This window comes from Bos taurus, chromosome 24 (assembly GCF_002263795.3).
Source record: "Bos taurus isolate L1 Dominette 01449 registration number 42190680 breed Hereford chromosome 24, ARS-UCD2.0, whole genome shotgun sequence".
Taxonomy (NCBI): Eukaryota; Metazoa; Chordata; class Mammalia; order Artiodactyla; family Bovidae; genus Bos; species Bos taurus.
In genome coordinates, this window is record NC_037351.1 from 26,116,623 (window position 1) to 26,138,455 (window position 21,833).

Below are 21,833 nucleotides of genomic sequence, written 5' to 3' on the forward strand. Positions count from 1 at the left end.
GTTTGAAATTCAGACATTTATTTTTATTTTTTGGTAAAAATTCTGGTTAAAGGTTTATGGGCAGTTATATCTGATACTATCAACAGCACAGTAGTCATTTTAGATGCTCTACAGGTTTCATTTATCCATCTACCTTCTTCTTTGCCATTTTCTCTAATTATCAGTTTATTTATTTAAAAAAACCCAGGAGCTTCCCTGGTGGCTCAGTGTTTTAAAAAAAAAAAAAAAAAATCTGCCTGCCAATGCAGGGTACTGGTCTGGGAAGATCCCACATGCTGTGGGACAACTAGGTCTGTGTGCCACAACTATTGAGCCCATGTACCCCAGAGTCTGTGCTCTGCAGCCAGAGAATCCATTGCAATGAGAAGCCCGTGCAGTGCAATTAGAGGGTGATCTCGGCTTGCCACAACTAGTGAAAGCCCACGTGCAAGCAATGAAGACCTGGCACAGCCAAAAATAAATAAATAAAATTAAAAAAATTAAAAAGTCCATGCATATTTAGAATCTAGCTGATTTTTTTTTCCCTTAAAAAACTGTGAACTACACTCAACTTTTTTTCTTTCTTCCTAGATGGTAGATCATGTACTGGAACCCTCGCAGTTAGCATTGAAGATGTGAATGATAACCCACCAGAAATACTTCAAGATTATCTAGTTATTTGCAAAGGAAACATGGACTATGTTGACATTTCGGCTATTGATCATGACAGTTCCATCAACGGTGCTCCATTTTACTTCAGCTTGGCAAACACTTCTCCAGAAATCAACAGACTATGGACGATCACCAGAGTTAATGGTATTTTATGAAAAATAATGATTTGTATGCTCTGAAATAACTGAGGATGGATTTACTGCTTTATTCACATGAAGCATAATGTAAAATGGATTCTCATGAACAGATTTTAGAAGGCTAACTTTAACTTTTGCAAATACTGTATGGGGCCTGTGTTATATATTGTATTAATACATAAAATTAAAAAAAAACTCATAATTTTTATGAAGGCAATATTTGCATTTACAACAAAGACAAAAATCTTTGTTAAACTATGGGGCAACTTTGGAGAAGGCAATGGCAACCCACTCCAGTACTTTTGCCTGGAGAATCCCATGGACGGAGGAGCCTGGTAGGCTGCAGTCCATGGGGTCGCTAAGAGTAGGACATGACTGAGCAATTTCACTTTCACGCAGTGGGGAAGGAAATGGCAACCCACTCCAGTGTTCTTGCCTCGAGAATCCCAGGGATGGGGGATCCTGGTGGGCTGCCGTCTGTGGGGTCGCACAGAGTTGGGCACGACTGAAATGACTAAGCTTAGCAGGGGCAACTTATTATTAAAACAAATTGATTTTGCTGTGTTTTTGAAGTCACTACAGTAAGATGAAGAAAAAACAGAAGATGGGCACCTTAAATTTTAGTGAAAAAACTCTGGAAATGAGTTATCTGGGTATATGGAAAAGCACTCTGTGATGTTCTGGAAGGAAACATGGTAGGCTATGGACAGGGGCCAGCCACTGAAGCCTGCAGCGCAACCTCATACAATGGTAGTTTCTAGAGGCTGCAATTTTCTGTGTTACAGCCATAGATCACTACTGTTTTGTTACTATGCTATGCTCTTTCATGCAATTCGACTGTTGCATATGCTGTTCCTTCTGCCTAGAATACCTCCTTCCCACTTCTTTGTTGTTGTTGATTAGTCGCTGAGTCATGTCTGATTCTTTTGTGACCCCATGGACTGCAGTTCGCCAGGATCCTTTGTCCATGGAATTTTCCAAGCAAGAAAACTGGTGTGGGTTGCATTTCCTTCTCCAGAGGATCCTCCTGAGAAGGAAGGATTGAATCTGCATCTGCTGCTTTGGCAGGCGGATTCTTTACCACTGAGCCATCAGGGAAGCCCGCCCACTTCTAGCTTGGTATTAATTCATAATATTTATGGAGAACCTAATATTGACCTATTTTGTCTACATATAATCTTCATGTTGTATTATTATCTGTTTACATTTCTACTCTATTACATGACTTCCTCAGAACATTCCTAACCCATCTGTGTATTTCCAGCACCTAGTCCAGTGCTTAGTAGATACTAACTCCTTAATAAATGTTTGATAAACAAATATACATAAAAGAAGGAAAATACCAGGACAATAAGTAAGCATTGGTGTTTAGAAGGTTTTAGTAGGAATGCCGAGAGCTTGGCAGGAGGAAGGATGGAATCTGGTGGTGAAGGGCCTTCTATACCAGCCAGACTGACCTTTGAGAGTGTGCATGCAAGGCAGTGCTGTATTGGATTTATGTCTTTAAAGAAGTGACAGGTATAACAATTAGAAGGTAATCTGAAGAGGACAGAGTTGAATGGCAAGGAAAGTCAGAGGCTGCTGCACTAATATGAATGAATAAGACATGGATATGGCTCAGCTTGCGGTCTTGAGGGACGAGAGGGATTTGAAAGGTTTTACTTACAGCACAATATAATCCTGCAAAAGTTCCAAATAACCCTCAGTGGTAATTCACATTCCTCTGGGGAGCTTTGGGTCTGAGGTACAGCCAGAAATCTTTGAAGTTCTTACTAGCTCTAACAGTGCATTTAAGAAACACTTAAACATTACAGATCACTTCCAGGAGGTACATTGTGGTATTTTGTCATTTCATTTATTACAAAACCCAAAATATTGTCGTTGCCATTGAAAGTGTGTGGAGCTTTTGGCCAGTTGATAATATGGATCATTGAAATAAGGTAACAAGATCATGGGGGAAATATCACAGTTTGTATAAATTTGTGTTGTTAGGATATAACTATATCCATGTTGATGTGAGCCTACCTAGCCTGGGGGATGTTCATTAGCTTTCTGGTATTGAGATTACTTCCAGAGGGAAGGCGTTATTAACCAAGGGTCTGTTGTGTTTTGAAACACTGTCTTATACCTAAAGACAGTGGACAGGTACGAGGAGGTAAATAAATAAGAGAATATCAACATAGGACATCTGTTACGTGTAACTGTTGGTGTTAATTTTTTATGAGTATCGTAAGCTGCTACTTTAGAGAAATGCTTAGAGTGTATGTCAAGAGCCAATCTAGCATCATTAGCTTGTTGATAAGGGAAGAGGTAAGGGGATGTTAAATATTGCTGAAATGCTACTGGGTCACTGCAATGCCAAGTTATTTCTTTAAGCCTCTCTTTGAAAAAGTTACAGTGGGTGACATATATACGGTGATATTAATGCTTGAAAAGGTTGAAGATCGTCATCTTTTTTCATCCATTTTCACGTGCAGGTGGTTCTTCGAGAATGATATCTTTAAAAAATAGAAGTGGTAAAACAAATTTTAAAGGAGGAATCCACGTTCATTAAAAATATAATTCCTTTATTTTCTTTCAGATACAGCTGCCCGTCTTGCATATCAGAAAAATGCCCAATTTCAAGAATATTTCATTCCTGTTGCTGTAAAAGACAGAGCAGGGCTATCTGCAACAAAAACCTTGAGAGTGAACCTCTGTGATTGTACTAACCCCGTTCAATGCCGGGCTGCTGCACGGAGTGCGGACGTGATACTTGGCAAATGGGCGATCCTTGCCATACTTCTGGGCATAGCACTACTTTTCTGTAAGTCCCTTTACTTACCCAATGTTAACATAAAAGACAAATATGAGTGCAAGGAAAGGTCTTTAAAAACAAATCTTGAGCAACCATCCATCAGACATGAGTCCCCTTTACAAATTCTTTTTGTGTTATTTTCTGAGTTCTGATTGCCTCTTTCTGTGAGAGGTAGCAAGATCCTTTTGGAGATCAGAGACTTCATACTGGGACAGAACTGTTGAAAATTCCTTAGATCGTGCCAAACCCGTCATGGTGTAGCTTTTATTTCTTGGTCCTCATATTACCCCTTTTAAGGTCAAATCAAACAATCTAAAAACTTCTGCCACATGCAAGTCCACCAAAAGCCACTTGCATTTTACATCATTTCGTTTCAGTTACAGATTTGTGGGAGATGTTGAAATCACAGCAGTATTTCTTCTTAGGTGTACCCTGCCAGCTTTATTAAATTCTGTTAACCTCCTTCTCACCAGTTGTGTAGTTTCCAATGGTGCCATGCTTTTTTCTTGTTTTTTCATTTCCATCCAATCCTTCAGCCTATTTTAGCTGTTGTTCCTTTATTCTGTGATAGGACTAGTGGTTAAGAGTAAGACTCTGGAACCAGACTGTCTGGTTTTGGACTTTGGCTGTATTATTTTTAAGCCATGTTATATGGGGCAAGTTACTTTTTACTGTGCTTCAGTTTCCTCCTCTGTAAAGGGGATGACTGTAGTAGCTTATTTTCTTATTTATTTAAAAAAAAGTTTTATTTATCTATTTATTTATGGCTGTGCTGGGCGTTCGTTGCTGCATGCCTGGGGATTTTTCTCAAGTTGCAGTGAGTGAGGGCTGCGCTCTAGTTCAGAGCCCAGCTTTCTCATTGCGTGTATTCTCTTGTTGTGGGGCATGAGCTCTAGGGCATGCGCTTCAGTAGTTGTGGTGTGTGGGCTCAGTAGTTGGCACTCATGGGCTCTAGAACATGGGCTCAGTAATTGTGGCTCATGGGCCTAGTTGTCCCACAGCATGTGGGATCTTCCTGGACCAGGGTTTGAACCCATGTCTTCTGCATGGGCAGGTGGATTCTTTACCACTGAGCCACCAGGAAAGCCCTATAATAGCTATTTTATGGGGGTAACACTGAAGATTCACTGAGTTAATGCATATGAAGAGCTTAAAACAGTGCATGGTACATTTTAAATGTGTTTATTGTTTTTCATCAACTCAACAAAATAAGTACTAATATATGTTGAAAAAGAGAAAGTGAAAGTAACTCAGTTGTGTCTGACTCTTTGTGACCCCATATACAGTCCATGGAATTCTCCAGGCCAGAATACTGGAGTGGGTAGCCTTTCCCTTCTCCTTACTAGCTGAGCCTCAAGGGAAGCCCAAGAATACTGGAGTGGGTAGCCTATCCCTTCTTCAGGGGATCTTCCTGACCTGGAGTCGCCTGCATTGGAGGCAGATTCTTTACCAACTGAGCTATCAGGGAAGCCCAGTATATGCTGAGTGCCTACTATATACTGGAAGTGTCTAGGTGCTTGGGTTTCATCAATGGACAAAGCAGATGAAAATTAACAAACCCAAAACAAAGTCTTCCTTGTGACAGTAAAGTGATAAATAAACACCCTGGAGGGAAAAGTAGAGCCAAATAATTAGGGTCTATAGTGGGGTAGAGTGTGTATGGGTGAGGGTGAGGTTGGATGTTAGTGATGGTCATTTTCAATAGGTGGTTGGGCCAGCCTAAGTGAGAAGGTTATCCTTGATGATTTTTGAAAGAGGTGAAAGAATCAGCCAAGAGCTTTGGGTCAGAGGGTAAAGTCAGTTCAGAGGCCCTAAGGTGAGGGAATGCTTGGAGAAATCAAGGAAGGCAAGGAGCTTCAAGTGGCTTGAGAGTAGGGGATGAGGGAAGAGGAGTAAGAAATGGAGCCAGAAAAGTAACAAGGGGCCACAATGTAACCGGTTGGTCCACTTTCCATTTCCTCCTCCAGGGGATCTTCTGGCCCAAAGAATTAAACCTGGGTCTCCTACATTGCAGGTGGATTCTTTTCCGTCTAAACTACCAGGGGAAGCCCCTATAAAGGGCCAGATAGTATATATTTTAAACTTTGCAGGCCATCTGGTTTCAGTTGTAACCAATCACATCTGCTCTTGTAGTGAGAGAGCAGCCATAGAAAATACTTAAACCACTGGCATGACTGTGTTCCATTAGAACTTGATTTATGGACATTGAAATTTGAATTTCATATAGTGTTCACCTGTAATAAACTATTATTCTTTTGAATTTTTTCAGTCATTTAAAAATATAAAAACCACAGCTCATGAGTGATACACAGCATGGTGGGCTGGATTCAGGGCTGTAGGTTTGCAGTCCTTGGTATGAGGGCTTATTGAACCTTGTGAAGAATTGTGGTTGCTGTTGCTATTAGTTTTACTATCACATATTCTAGCTTCATACAATTATGAGGTAGAATGAGAATTCTGAATATGCAAGGTACAAAGTAAGTTTAATTAAGATACCTGGGGAGATAACTCTATTCTGGGGTGGGCAGTGGTAGGGGGAGAAGTCTGTTTTGTTATATTTTCACATTGGCAAACCATTCTTTTGTAAGTCAGTAAATCTCTTTAATTGGAGAAGGCAATGGCACCCCACTCCAATACTCTTTCCTGGAAAATCCCATGGATGGAGGAGCCTAGAAGGCTGCAGTCTATGGGGTTGCTGAGAGTCGGACATGACTGAGTGACTTCACTTTCACTTCTCACTTTCATGCATTAGAGAAGGAAATGGCAACCCACTCTAGTGTTCTTGCCTGGAGAATCCCAGGGACGGAGAAGCCGGGTGGGCTGCTGTCTATGGGATCGCACAGAGTTGGACACGACTGAAGTGACTTAGTAGTAGTAAATCTCTTTAAAGTCTTTGTCTAAATAAATATAATTAATTAAAAAAAATTCATGATTTGAAATACTTAAATGGTGGGTGGAATTCAAACTCTTAAAGAGGGCTGTAATCAAAATATAAATATAATTACTTTAAATTTTAAAAGTAAGCCAAATCATGGCCTATTACTTTAGATGTTCGGTGTCTTATTTTCTTCTTGTGTATCTTAGGTAATAAGAAATAAAAGATGAGTATTTTATTCTGCTCATGTTAAACTTTTGTTTTTGTTTTTAACTCAGCTATATTGCTAACTTTAGTATGTGGAATTGTTAGTGCCAGAAATAAAAAAGCTTTTCCAGACGATTTGGCCCAGCAAAATCTAATTATATCAAACACAGAAGCACCTGGAGATGATAAGGTGGTAAGTGATTTTTTTTAAAAAAACGGATATTTATGTCTGAATATTTTCCATAATTTCTTTAATTCATCTTTATGAAGTTACTACAAAATTTAGGAGTTAATTTATATTCTTAATTTGGTCAGATTTTGTAGGCATAAATTTATCTGCCAATATTCAAAGACTTATGTAGTGGCATTTATTAAACATCTTACACCAGATATATTGTTTTAGTTATCTTTTTTCCATCCTCTCATGTTATGATTTACTACTACTGCTTTGATGTTGTGAATTTACTATAAGAGCAATCTTTTTGACTGCTCTCTACAACGTGTATTTTCAGATATTATTTGTTTATCTCACTCTTTGACCATTTATAATAGGAAAAACTTGCTGAGAACTCTCAAGATAAACTAAGAAAATATAAAAAAGATATATGTGTTTTAAAAAATGTATGTGTGTGGGGGACGGGGTTAGATTGGAAGATGACTGCCACTATTTTTTCTTACATATCTCTGCAGTGCTTGGGCCTATGCTTCTCTTTTTGGGGAAATATATAGAGTTCCTATAAGGCATATTCTTCCCTCAAAAAGATTTCACTTTATGAAAAATTGAATCCACTCTTGTGGGAAAACTAAATAGGAGCATGACAGTAAACAGCACCAGTTTGGTAGGGTACAGGTGGAGTTCAAAGATACTGGTGCTGCAAAGTATATTCATGATTTCTGGATCAAACCAGAGATCGCCTTTCTAGGCCTGGTGGAAGATTCACAGATTAGTCTGTAACTTAAAGAATAGGGAGGGTTTGAAAGTGAAGACATGAACAACAGCCTAATGAATGAAAAAAGGAGATGGCAAAGTTTAGGGATTATTCAACAAATAGTACACAAATTGATTTAAAATGGAAGAAATGATGTTCTGGAATAGAGATTTGACACTTGGATTAGGTTCTGGAGGAAGAGGATGTAATAAAAAAGCAGTGGGAGATGAGACTTTTATATGCCACACTAAAGGGTTTTAGATTTATTCTCTTGATAAGGGAGAGCTAGTCATGGCTTTTCTGCATGAAGGTGGCATAATGTAAGTAGTGTGATGCTGAACTGGTATGCTGACCAACAAGATCAGGAAGACATAGGACTGGGGAGGATAAATAATTGGGATCTTTTGGTAGTTTCAGCATGAGCTAGATAACTCTTCTAGAATAATGATTATGGGAAAATTGAAATATGGATGAATAAGAAATATTTTAAATGTATAAATAAGATTGTTGACCACCAACCATGGTGCAGTGGTAAAGAATCCGCCTGCCAAAGCAGGAGATGAAGGAGATGTGGGTTTGATCCCTGGGTCAGGAAGATCCCTAGAAGAAGAAATAGTAATCCACTCCAGTATTCTTGCCTGGAAAATCTTATGGACAGAGGAGCCTGGCAGGCCTGAGTCGATGGGGTTGCAGTCGTTTAGTCGTGTCCGACTCTTGTAACCCCATGGACTTTACAGTCCTTGGAATTCTCCAGGTCAGGATGTTGGAATGGGTAGCCTTTCCCTTCTCCAGGGGATCTTCCCAACCCAGGGACTGAACCCAGGTCTCCCACATTGCAGGCAGATTCTTTACCAACTGAGCCACCAAGGAAGCCCAAGAATACTGGAATGGGTAGGCTATCTCTTCTCCAGGGGATCTTCCCAACCCAGGAGTTGAACTGGTGTCTCCTGCATCGCAGGCAGATTCTTTATCAGCTGAGCTACCAGGGAAGCCCAGAGAGTATAAGTCAAGGACTAGGGACTAAATCTATTTTATAAATGGAGAAATATTACAGGGTATCTCATGCAGGCATGTCAAACATAGATGAGTTATGATTTTGTCTGACGGTGGAAAGGAAGTGAAAGAAAAACAGTTGATAAGAAATATCTATATTCACCCTGAGATGTAGAAAAGGCCTGATATAAAGTCACTGTCCCTGGCTTATAGCTTCTGTCACATTGACTCTACTTTTTATTTTGTTATTTAAAAGTAAACAATCTTAGTGCTCAGTCATGTCTGACTCTTTGTGACTCCATCAACTCTAGCTTGCCGTGCTTTTCTGTCCATGGGATTTTCCAGGCAAGAATACTGGAGTGGGTTGCCATTTCCTCCTCTAGGGATCTTCCTAATCCAGGGATCAAACCCACATCTCCTGCATGTCCTGCATTGGCAGACAGATTCTTTTACCATTACACCATGGTTGGTGGTAAACAATCTTATTTATACATTTAAAATATTTCTTATACCTATTTTACTCATAGTAACTTCTTATTTTATGTCTAGGAATGGAATGACTGAGTTGCACTCACTGTTTTTTCTTTGCCATTTGATGCTGGAGTTGGTGGCGTTGATTAGCTGCTCCACTATAACATACTCACACCCATTTACCTGTTCTCTGTTACTAGCACTTCTCAAAAGGACTTGAAATTATTAATTTTATACCAGTGTATAATTTTAGGCATATTTTTACAAAATGCAACCATATTTCACGGTTTGTATGTAAACTTATTTTAATGCAATGAGTAAAGGTGGTAACTTCAGATCTGAGTTTAAGTCAAAGGCATTCACATGGGGTTACGAGTTGGGTGAAATATCAAAACTGAAAAAGTAAATCTGAAAATCCTTGATGTGGAGAAGGAGTTGCTGATGCCCCATGAGAACAAACTTCAGGGAGGTCCTTGGAGGTGGGTGGGAAGGAACCAAGATCAGAGAGAATGTGAAATGGCACTGTGGGTTCAGGTTTGATTTTAGTTTATTTCCAGTTCCCCTTCACTAGCTTCAAAATATGATCTCTGAACATGTACTTATAATGATTAAATCATGCTATTAAGAGGATTTGATAATAAGAATGTTTTTTTTTGGTAATAGAATTTTACTGTAGCAACAACCTAAGCGGAAAATGTAGGGTAGCAGTGCCACCAAATGGCTACTTTTCAGTTCTCTTTACTTGTATTTTTTTCCTTAGGCAGTGAAATAAGATATATGGATCTATTTCAGATTCAGTAAATCATCTGAACTTGAAAATTCTTGCTTTGATAGAGACTTTGCCTATTAAATATAAAACATAAATTGGTAAGAAGATGACATAATGGTACCTATTTATACTGGGGGTGTTGTCATGAAAGTGAAGGTTTACAATTTGGACTGATACACCAAGATTATGATTTGCTATAACTCAAATTCTCCCCAATGACCTGGAGGGTTGATGTGCAGTTCCACCATTAAGTTAATGTTTAATCAAATCTTTTCCATTTTCAAACATTGTCTTGACTCTGACTCCCCCTAGATCCTTCCGTATTTCTTTTTCTTTGAAACTGATTTTTTTGAGAGAAAGATTTTTACTCAATTTCTCCAAGACTATAGTCCTGTTCACTCAGCACTCTGGAAATTTCCCTGACAAGGATCACCACTGGCCACTTTTTTACTTGACTCTCATGGGTGCTTACTTTATTTGAGCCAGTTCTTACCCTACTTGGATTTTTTCTGCAACATTGACCTTACCCTAATCCTCTCTTAGCTTCAGAGTCATGCCTGTTTAGTTCTATATTATCTCAGTGGTTATTCCAGATCAATTCTGTCACAGCTCTAATTCCTTTATCCACCCCTTAAAACATGATTTTTCTTGTCATTCTATTCTTAGCTTGTTTTCTTTCAGTCTGCAGTTTTCTCTGGATGAGATCACTTACTCCCATGGTTTCAGCTCCTGCTACATGGAAATGACTCCCAGAATTATACTTTAGCTCAGGTCTCTCACCCGAGCTCCAGACCACATTCTCATATACTCATCTCGGATAACCACAGGTTTCTCAAGTTTACCATGTCCAAAACTGACTTGCTCACCCTCCTCTCACCCACAAGTGCATCCTTCATTTCTGTGAATTATGCCGTCTGTCTAGCTGCACAAGCAGGACACATAGGAATAACTCCTGACCTTCCCTGTGCTGCCTCATCCATCTAACCACCAGTAAGCTTTCTATGGAGTCCATCCTCTTCTTTGAATTGTCACTGTTTCTACTTTGGTTTCTATCCTTGTCATTTTTCACCTAGAATTATTCTTGACTTCTCTGATATCCATGACACTAAACTTGTCTCCTTCATATTGTCTTTCACATTGTTGTCTAATATTATTTAGAAAAAATATGTCACTTGGGACTTCCAAGTGGTCTAGTGGCTAAGACTCCACACTCCCAATGCAGGGAGTCCAGGTTGGATCCCTGGTTAGGTAACTAGATCCTGCATGCTGCAAGGAGTTCACATGCTGCAATTAAAGATCCCACATGCCAAAACAAAGATTCCTTTTGCCGCAACTAAGACCTAGTGCTGCAAAAACAAAAGCAAAAAGTCCCCTGCCTGTTATTAATTCCCTATTTTGAGTCCCCATAGTCTTCAAACTCTGACAAAACGTGGCCCACTGGAGAAGAGAATGGAAAACCACTTCAGTATTCTTGCCTTGAGAACCCCATGAACAGTATGAAAAGGCAAAAAGATAGGATACTGAAGGAGGAACTCCCCAGGTCAGTAGGTGTCCAATATGCTACTGGAGATCAGTGGAGAAATAACTCCAGAAAGAATAGAGACAGGGCCAAAGCAAAAACAACACCCAATTGTGGATGTGACTGGTGAGGGAAGTAAAGTCCAATACTATAAAGAGCAATATTGCATAGGAACCTGGAATGTCAGGTCCATGAATCAAGGCAAATTGGAAGTGGTCAAACAGGAGATGGCAACAGTGAACATCGACATTTCAGGAATCAGTGAACTAAAATGGACTGGAATGGGTGAATTTAACTCAGATGACCATTATACCTGCTACTGTGGGCAGGAATCCCTTAAAAGAAACAGAGTAGCCATCATAGTCAACAAAAGAGTTTGAAATGCAGTACTTGGATGCAATCTCAAAAGCGACAGAATGATCTCTGTTCCTTTCCAAGGCAAACCATTCAATATCATGGTAATCCAAGTCTCTGCACTGACCAATAATGCTGAAGAAGCTGAAGTTGAATGGTTCTATGAAGACCTACAAGACCTTCTGGAACTAACATCCCCAAAAGATGTCCTTTCCATTATAGGAGGCTGGAATGCAAAAGTCGGAAGTCAAGAAACACCTGGCTGCTGCTGCTGCTAAGTCACTTCAGTCGTGTCCGACTCTGTGCGATCCCATAGACAGCAGCCCACCAGGTTCCCCCATCCCTGGGAGTCTCTAGGCAAGAACACTGGAGTGGGTTGCCATTTCCTTCTCCAATGCATGAAAGTGAGAAGTGAAAGTGAAGTCACTCAGCTGGGTCCGACTCTTAGCGGCCCCATGGATTGCAGCCCACCAGGCTCCTCTGTCCATGGGATTCTCCAGGCAAGAGTACTGGAGTGGGGTGCCATTGCCTTCTCCGAAACACTTGGAGTAACGGGCAAAGTTGGCTTTGAAGTCCAGAATGAAGCAGGGCAAAGGCTAACAGAGTTTTGCCAAGAGAATGCACTGTTCATAGCGAACACCCTCTTCCAACAACACAAGAGAAAACTCTACACATGGACATCACCAGATGGTCAATACTGAAATCAGATTGATTATATACTTTGCAGCCAAAGATGGAGAAGCTCTATACAGTCAGCAAAAACAAGAATAGGAGCTGACTGTGGCTCAGATCATGAACTCCTTATTGCCAAATTCAGACCTAAATTGAAGAAAGTAGGGAAAACCACTAGACCATTCAGGTATGACCTAAATCAAATCCCTTACAACTATACAGTGGAAGTGACAAATAAATTCAAGTGATTAGATCTGATAGACAGACTGCCTGAAGAACTATGGATGGAGCTTCATGACATTGTACAGGAGGCAGTGATCAAGACCATCCCCAAGAAAAAGAAATGCAAAAAGACAAAATGGTTGTCTGAGGAGGCTTTACAAACAGCTCTGAAAAGAAGAGATGCAAAAGGCTAAGGAGAAAAGGAAAGATATATCCATTTGAATGCAGAGTTCCAAAGAATAGCAAGGAGAGATAAGAAAGCCTTCCTTAGTGATCAATGCAAAGAAATAGAGGAAAACAATAGAATGGAAAAGACTAGAGATCTCTTCAAGAAAATTAGAGATATCAAGGGAACATTTTATACAAACATGGGCACAATAAAGGACAGAAATGGTATGGACCTAACAGAAGCAGAAGATATTAACAAGAGGTGGCAAGAATACACAGAAGAACTGTACAAAAAAGATCTTCACGGCCCAGATAATCACGATGGTGTGATCACTTATCTAGAGCCAGACATCCTGGAATGTGAAGTCAAGTGGGCCTTAGAAAGCATCACTATGAACAAAGCTAGTGGAGGTGATGGAATTCCAGTTGAGCTCTTTCAAATCCTGAAAGATGATGCTGTGAAAGTGCTGCACTAAATATGCCAGCAAATTTGGAAAACTCAGCAGTGGCCACAGGACTGGAGAAGGTCAGTTTTCATTCCAATCCCAAAGAAAGGCAATGCCAAAGAATGCTCAAACTACCACACGATTGCACTCATCTCATACGCTAGTAAAGTAATGCTTAAAATTCTCCAAGCCAGGCTTCAATAGTACATGAACCGTGAACTTTCCAGATGTTTAAGCTGGATTTAGAAAAGGCAGAGGAACCAGAGATCAAATTGCAAACATCCATTGGATCATCGAAAAAGCAAGAGAGTTCCAGAAAAACATCTACTTCTCCTTTATTGACTATGCCAAAGCCTTTGACTGTGTGGATCACAATAAACTGTGGAAAATTCTGAAAGAGATGGGAATACCAGACCACCCAACCTGCCTCCTGAGAAATCTGTATGCAGGTCAGGAAGCAACAGTTAGAACTGGACATGGAACAACAGACTGGTTCCAAATAGAAAAAGGAGTACATTAAGGCTATATATTGTCATCCTGCTTATTTAACTTATATGCATAGTACATCATGAGAAATGCTGGACTGAATCAAGCCCAAGTTGGAATCAAGATTGCCTGGAGAAATATCAATAACCTTAGATATGCAGATGACATCACCCTTATGGCAGAAAGCCATAAAAGCCATAAAGAGAGAAGAACTATAGAGCCTCTTGATGAAAGTGAAAGAGGAGAGTGAAAAAGTTGGCTTAAAACTCTACATTCAGAAAACTAAGATCATGGCATCTTGTTCCATCACTTTATGGCAAATAGATGGGGAAACACTGGAAACAATGACAGACTAATTTTGGGGGGCTCCAAAATCACTGCAGATGGTGACTGCAGCCATGAAATTAAAAGACACTTGCTCCTTGGCAGAAAAGTTATGACCAACCTAGACAGCATATTAAAAAGCAGAGACATTACTTTGCCAACAAAATTCTGACTAGTCAAAGCTGTGGTTTTTCCAGTAGTCATATATGGATGTGAGAGTTGAACTATAAGGAAAGTTGAGTGCCAAAGAATTGATGCTTTTGAACTGTGGTGTTGGAGAAGACTCTTGAGTGTCCCTTGGACAGTCCATCCTAAAAGAAATCACTCCTGAATATTCATTGTAAGAACTGATGTTGAAGCTGAAACTCCAATACTTTGGCCACCTGATGCAAAGAGCTGACTCATTTGAAAAGACCCTGATCCTGGGAAAGATTGAGGGCAGGAGGAGAAGGGGATGACAGAGGATGAGATGGTTGGATGGCATCACCAACTTAATGGACATGAGTTTGAGTAAACTCTGGGAGTTGGTGATGGACAGGGAAGCCTGGTGTGCTGCAGTCCACGGGGTCACAAAGAGTCAGACACGACTGAGCAATTGAACTGAACTGATAGTCTTCAAGATTTTCTAAAAAATTTTAGCATAGCCTTTTATGACCTCTCCAGCTTCTCTCTGTCTCTCTAAACATCTGTGGTAACCATTCTCAACAGGCTATAATTGAGAACCCTCGAGGAAGTCTATTTGTGTTTGCATCTAGATCTTCTTGCAGATAATGTATTCTCCCATTTCCAATAGGAGTCCCTCGGCTTGGAGTTTCCCCAGTATGTCCCACTTAGTTTCTCTGAGCTTGAATTTTCATACTCTTCCTCTGTCCCTCTAGCATTCTGTGTTCACGTATGTGGTGGTGTAGTCACTAAATCATGTCCGACTCTTGCGACCCCATGGTCTGTAGCCCACCAGGCTCCTCTGTCCATGGGATTTCCCAGGCAGGAATACTGTAGTGGGTTGCCATTTCCTTCTCCAAGAAATATTCTCAGCTGAGGGATTGAACCTGGGTGCCCTGCATTGTAGGAAGTCTCTCGATTGCACAAAGATTCTTTACCAACCGAGCCACCAGGGAAGCCCTCTGATGTGTTCACCTATACATCATGGTAATCATTTTCCTAGAGTAATTGTCTGTTTTTCTGTTTCATTGGAGTAAGAGCTCATTGGGGCCACTGAGGGACCATGTCTCTATTTTTGCATCCTGACTGGGCACACAATTGAAAATGATGAATGTCTGTTGAATGAATGAATAAATGAATAAAAAATTTAGAAGTAAACAAGCTTTCTCCTTTGCCTCCTTTTGACTTTACTTTGAATCCATTTTCAACGGATATGAATTGTCTTCTTTTATTTTTTTTCAGTGTTCTGCCAATGGGTTTATGACCCAGACAGTCAACAACGCTAACCAGGGCTTTTGTGGCACTATGGGATCTGGAGTCAAAAACGGAGGGCAGGAAAGCATTGAAATGGTGAAAGGAGGACAGCAGACGCTGGAGTCGTGCCGCGGGGCTGGGCATCATCACACCCTGGACTCCTGCAGAGGAGGCACTATTGAGGTGGAGAATTCCAGATACACTTACTCCGAGTGGCAAAATTTCACTCAACCCCGTCTTGGTGAAGTGAGTTTCCCTGAGCATTCTGTCTCTACAATTTAAATGTCCCAGTGGAGAACTTTAGGAAATTGAGATTAACATCTATTTTCAGAAACTTCTTTTTTGTATTCTCCAATGTATCTTTTCTTTCTCACTCTCTGGCTATTTTTGCCCCTGCTCTATGATTTTATTTCATTACTTAAGTTAAAAGATTTTATTTCATCTGTCACATTTCTCTTAATTTCTAAAATCTCATGAAAATTGGAGGAGTCTACTCTTCCTCACTAAAGTTACATTTCACTTTTAGGTGTGTGTTTATCTCACAAACTCTTTTCATATAGAAAAACAGAGGGGGAAATCTCATTCTTCACAATTACAAAAATCCCCAAGTCAATTCTGCATCTCTCTGTGAAAGCAAAGCATCTGTACAGAATTCTAGAATGAAAATGAAATAATATGATCTGTCTGAACCATTTTTTTTTTTTTCATGTAAAAGCACCATGCAAATTAGCCAGGATCCTCTGTCCATGGGATTCCCCAGGCAAGAATATTGGAGTGGGTTGCCATTCCCTTCCCCAGGGTATCTTCCCAACCCAGGGATCGAACCCTGGTCTCCTACATCACAGGCAGATTCTTTACCATCTGAGCTACCAGAGAAGCCCATAATGAGCTATGCACCATGCAAACGTTTAGTGGTTGCTAATCAGAGGAAAGCAAGGATGTAAAAGATATGAAGTTCAGTAAGGGATTTTCAGTCATGGCAGCACCTCAGAATTCACTGGGGAGCTTTTAAACAGTGCTAATGCTGTGCTTCAAATTGAATGATTCTGATTTAATTGGTTTGGCTTTTCTTTCTTTTTTATTTCTAATCTCCTCTAAGATTCAAATGTGCAACCTGAGTAGAGAGCCACTGGATTAAGTATTCTTTCTGGTATTGAGTTAATCTCGTTTCTGTTTCTAGACAGCCAGTAACCATATGAGATCAGGTTGACTGAGGAGGAGCAAAGCTTAAGAAACACTCTTAGAGGTGTTCTCCAATGTATGTGTCTATAATGGGATGTGATGCTAAAACGGTCATAAAGAGACACTTGCTAACATAAGCCAGGGAAGTATGTGCTGGTTTTGAGAAGGGACAGGTACACTGGTGAGAAAGGGAGGGAGTTCATGAGTCTGACAAGTTCACAGACAGACTAGTGACAGCCAGCCAGGAAAAATATGGCTGATTACTTGGCCTCTATTCTGGCCCACTTTTTACAGTGTAGGTTATCTTGATTATCTTTAAATTTCACTGAAAATTTGTGCATCTTTTTATCTTGCTGTGTTTTGGCTCTCTTGGAAACTTGATTCTGAAGACAGTGTTGTAATCCTTACCCACATTATTTCTGCATAAAATAGCAATTTTAGTTGATGTTGATTGAACATTTACTATGTGCTGGCTGTTTAATAAGAGTGTTTTTCATGCATTATTATTTTGTCATTTAATTATGATCCAGTGAGATAGTCATTCTCTGTATTCTTATTTTAGAAATCAGGAAACTGAGGCTTAAAGATGTTCAGTAACTTGCTCAAATTCATATAGCTAGTTGACAAACTAAGCTATAACTCCAGATCAGGACTGTTTAACTATTCAAGCTCAAATTCCAAATAACTATGCATATTATCACCATTTTGTGGTGATACAAAATTTAGGGATAAGAATTTAATCTTAAATTTTTAAGATTTAAAATTTATTAAATTAAGCCTTAATTTAATAATAATTTGTGCTTAATAATTAAATGAAATATTAATTCATATTTTAAATATTACATTAGTAATTTAAATATACTTCAATATAACGTGCATACCTTTTTTTAATTTGTATGGGTTACTAGAAATGTAGAATGTACTGACTTTGTGGTATGGCTGTGATATAGACCAACCATGTGCATTTTTTGTATGTAGGAATCCATTAGAGGACACACTGGTTAAAAATTAAACATAAAAGGTAAATAAAAATAAATTTTATGTTTATCGGTTTCAGTGTGTTTGAAACAATATTACAATCCCTTTTTTTGTTTCTTTTACAGAAATTGCATCTGTGTAATCAGGACGAAGAGCACATGCCATCACAAGATTACGTCCTTACGTACAACTATGAAGGAAGAGGGTCTCCAGCCGGTTCTGTGGGTTGCTGCAGTGAAAAGCAGGAAGAAGACGGCCTTGACTTTTTAAATAATTTGGAAGCCAAATTTGCTGCCTTAGCAGAAACATGCACAAAGAGATAATGTTACAGTGCTACAATTAGATACGTCTTTGTCAGACATCATCTTTCTAAAAGAGATATTGTAAAATTCAATTTATTTCTATATATCTAGCAATATATAGATATTATGAATATTTATGAATTTTTCTAAATTTTTAAAATTATGCTATCTACTGATTTGTACTTTCAAGCAATTTGCCACTGATTTTTTTAGGAAGTTAAAAATGTTAGAACAGATTTTCCCTCTTTTATTACTGAGTAAATAGTCAACCAGGAAATCTCATGCTATAGCATTGGATTTAAGGTCTATAAAGGACCATCTCTCATTTACAAATATGTTTTCAGTAAATGCATTGGTTAAATATTAGTCCAACAGTAGAAACTTGTACTTGAATGAATATAGTAGAACAGCTTTCTGGACTAGAAATTCCATTTTTGCTCCACGGACCTTTCCCTGAGATTCAGGACTACTCTTGGTAACTTGTCAGTAATGAAAATTTTACTGAGAAAAAGTTGCTTTTCTCCTCTTGAGAATTGTACTTTCATATTTTCATTTGCATGTTTAGCACATGTGGCTCTTTATTTTTCTACTGACAGTAGTCATTTGCAATTAGAGTACCTTATTTTTAGATGGACTGTGATTATGCCATAGAGTCAATCTGAAGAAACACTCCCTTTGTAGTTATGGTAGCAATGAGTATTAACAGGCATTTCTATTTACTACTATTTTCAAATAAAATACATTGTTCCTCATTAAAGCAGGTAAATACTACACAGTGCTAGAAAGAATCAAACAAATATAGGGAAGGAAACTTAAACCTTAGGTGCAATTTAACATCTTCCAAGATGTTGCTTAAATTAGTGCTTCTCAAATTCGTTCATGTGCTAGAACCTCTGGAAAGCCTTGTAAAATTCCCCAAGGCAAGGATGTTTAAACTTTAAATAATTAGCATCTACTCTTATGATAAACCTAATATCACATTATTGTATACTTACTTCAAATTGGGGCTGGTGCACTGGGACGACCCAGAGGGAGGGTATGGGGAGGGAGGAGGGAGGAGGGTTCAGGATGGGGAACACAGGTATACCTGTGGCGGATTCATTTCGATATTTGGCAAAACTAATACAATATTGTAAAGTTTAAAAATAAAATGAAATTTAAAAAAATAGACAACAAATAATAGGTATCACCAGTTGAAAAAAATTTTGAAAGAAAATACTTAAGGTTAAATTAATTTAAAAATTTTGCAACTATGAAGAACTGGGACCTACCCCCCACCCCGACTCTTGCCAAAAAAAAGAAAAAATTCTTTATTTGACTTTGGAGGCAGATTTGTTGTTAGCCCAGGAGGTAGCAATGTTCTATAGTAGCACTGTTCTGCACATACTGCTAACTGCTGTCGCTTCAGTCGTGTCCAACTCTGTGCGACCCCATAGACGGCAGCCCACCAGGCTCTGCTGTCCCTGGGATTCTCCAGGCTGGAGTGGGTCGCCATTTCCTTCTCCAATGCAGGAAAGTGAAAAGTGAAAGTGAAGTTGCTCAGTTGTCTCCGACTTTTAGCGACCCCATGGGCTGCAGCCTACTAGGCTCCTCCGCCCATGGGATTTTCCAGGCAAGAGTACTGGAGTGGGGTGCCATTGCTTTCTCCAGTTCTGCACATATATATCATTTATTGATTAATAGTTGTATAACCATTAATCAATGCAACATCTAAAACAAAGTGAAAAAGCAAAGGAGAAGATATTACTTTTAACGGTGGCTGGGGTATGGTGTGTCCTCTGATAGGAATACAGGGTCTAAAAAATAGAACTTATGTTTGGTTCTTAGGTGCTGCATGATAACTAAGCATATCAGGAGATAGTTATGTACATTTATGTAATGTTTAATATCGTATACAGCTAATTAAGCTTTTTTGGTTTCAGTGGAAAGAGGGGGATTAGGTGAAACTGTAGATTTGCTTTTTGGTCTCTTTTCTTATCCACGAACTGGGAGCAAACCTGACTGGCTAAGTTTCCCTCCAGCTAAGGCTCCTTGACTTCCGGTGGCAGGTTTCCAGAGATGAAATGTTTTTTTGTGGTGCTAATATTAAAAACTTCTTTTAACCTAATTCTGGTAAAAATAAATCTTCTATCACCATTTTCTTTATGTCTCCCACAGATCAACACTTTGAAAAGTTTAGAGCCAAATAACCATGTTCTCTCAGTCAGATTTTAACAGGTAAAGGGAGCTAGGGGTTGGGGGAGGGCATGAAAATTTTACATAAGTGAGTTGTGACTGTCCTAAGATCCCAAATCTATCACTTCTGCAGTGGGTTCTAATCTGGAAACTATAAAATGTCATTTTCCTAATCACTACCCTGTTTTATTTATTTAAAAAAATTTTTTTTTTTGGATGTGGACCTCTTTTAAAGTCTTTATTGAATTTGTTACAATATTGCTTCAGTTTTATGTTTTGATTTATTTGGCCACGAGGCATATGAGATCCTACTTCCCCTACCAGGCTTTGAACCTGCACCGCCTGCTTTGGAAGGCGAAGTCTTCACCACTGGATCGCCAGGGAAGTCCCCCACTGCCAGGTTTTAAGGAGACATAGGCATGAATCAAGGAAATCAGCCATCAGGCCCACTTTCTTTCATCTCTCTCCCAACCTTGTCAGTAACACTTACCCAGCAAATACTTCAGGCTATCAATCACACTTTAGTATGAATTACACTTTTTATGAGTTTGCTTTATTAAAATTTTTAAAATAATAGAAGAATTAAGAATTTTGAATTCATGAAAGAAAAAGATCATGTGGTCATTTAGGAACACAGGGAACTCCAGGAGAGAGCATGCCTTAGTGGGTATTTGCTCATAGAGGAACATGAAAACCCAGGCCTTCAAGGGCAAAGAGAGAGGCCACCAAAAGGACATGAGTGGGAGTAAAAGCAACATTGTTTGCTTCTTAAATTGTCCTAGGACAGGCCCTTTCTTCCCCTTTTTTTCCTTAGGCCAGTGGCAGCTGCCATTTGGTTTTGGTGAAGTATCACTGAAGTGTCATCAAGCCTTTCTCTAAGCCTCACCTTATATAGAGTGTGGAAACAAGAGAGCTGACTGCCTGCTGAGTCTGAAGGCGTTTTCAGGACTGGCCGAACTGGTTGTGCAGGACAAACACAGCGTTCATGGGAGTCGTGGGATTTCTTATGGCTCTCTGGGTGGGTCTCTCTAAGATAGCAGGTCTTCCATTGAACGGGTGTCTGTGAATTTGATGCTCCATTTTCTGTTTTCTAATTTGCTCCTGAAATCTAGCTTCTTAGACATGCTAAAGAGAAGTTTTCCTTTTAAAGCCTTAGTTTTAATGTAAACATTTTTAACAAAGAGTATTCTTCTTTCCTTTTATATGTAAGGTGAAAATTAGGCTATTTTAGTGTGAAAGGATATATCATTTTGAAGCTTTCACTTTTCTTCCAGTGAATGTGCTTGAATTTCTATGGCAATGTACAGATCATTTTTCTTATTTTTGTAAGGAAGCAGCTAACTATCTGTCTAAAAATGCAGTGAGGTTTTGCAACGTTTTTAACAGAGCTTTAATTTTGTTCTTAAAAGAAGTTACTTTGCTTTTAGAGAAGCATAGCAGGTTAAAATAAGCAAACATTTAATGTGTAAAGCAGTATTTACAGCTATGAGGTGTGTAATAAAGCAATGTTAATTTTATTTCTTGTCTTTGCTGTTTTTAGAGATTAAATTATTCCAAGGTGGTCGTGTTGCAAAATTGTACTTTATTTTTTTTTTCTTTTCTTTTTTTTTTTATGTCTTAATTTCTTTTATTTAATTTTTAATATAAAAAGTAGGCATAAAATACAATTACAATACTACAAAGATGCAACAGAATTTAAAAAAAACGGGGGGGGGGGGAAGCGCCACGATTTTTGTTCAAGGGGACAGCTGATCAAATAT

The 21,833-nt window shown here is 39.1% G+C and overlaps 1 protein-coding gene across 2 annotated transcripts in view; it reads left to right on the forward strand.

The window, feature by feature from the left end:
- DSC3 (desmocollin 3) overlaps window positions 1–21,590 on the forward strand; it is a 55,145-nt gene extending 33,555 nt beyond the window's left edge. Inside the window, exons 12-17 of one of the 2 annotated variants that reach the window (NM_001178103.1) lie at window positions 571–795; window positions 3,370–3,594; window positions 6,739–6,860; window positions 15,425–15,682; window positions 17,597–17,639; window positions 17,722–18,031. In NM_001178103.1, coding sequence (NP_001171574.1) covers window positions 571–795; window positions 3,370–3,594; window positions 6,739–6,860; window positions 15,425–15,682; window positions 17,597–17,623 — 857 coding nt within the window. In that variant the 3' untranslated portion in view covers window positions 17,624–17,639; window positions 17,722–18,031. Of the gene's footprint in view, window positions 1–570; window positions 796–3,369; window positions 3,595–6,738; window positions 6,861–15,424; window positions 15,683–17,596; window positions 17,640–17,721 lie in introns of both variants that reach the window. The other variant, XM_005223956.5, reaches the window with a different exon arrangement.
- The last annotated feature ends 243 nt before the right edge of the window (window positions 21,591–21,833 follow it).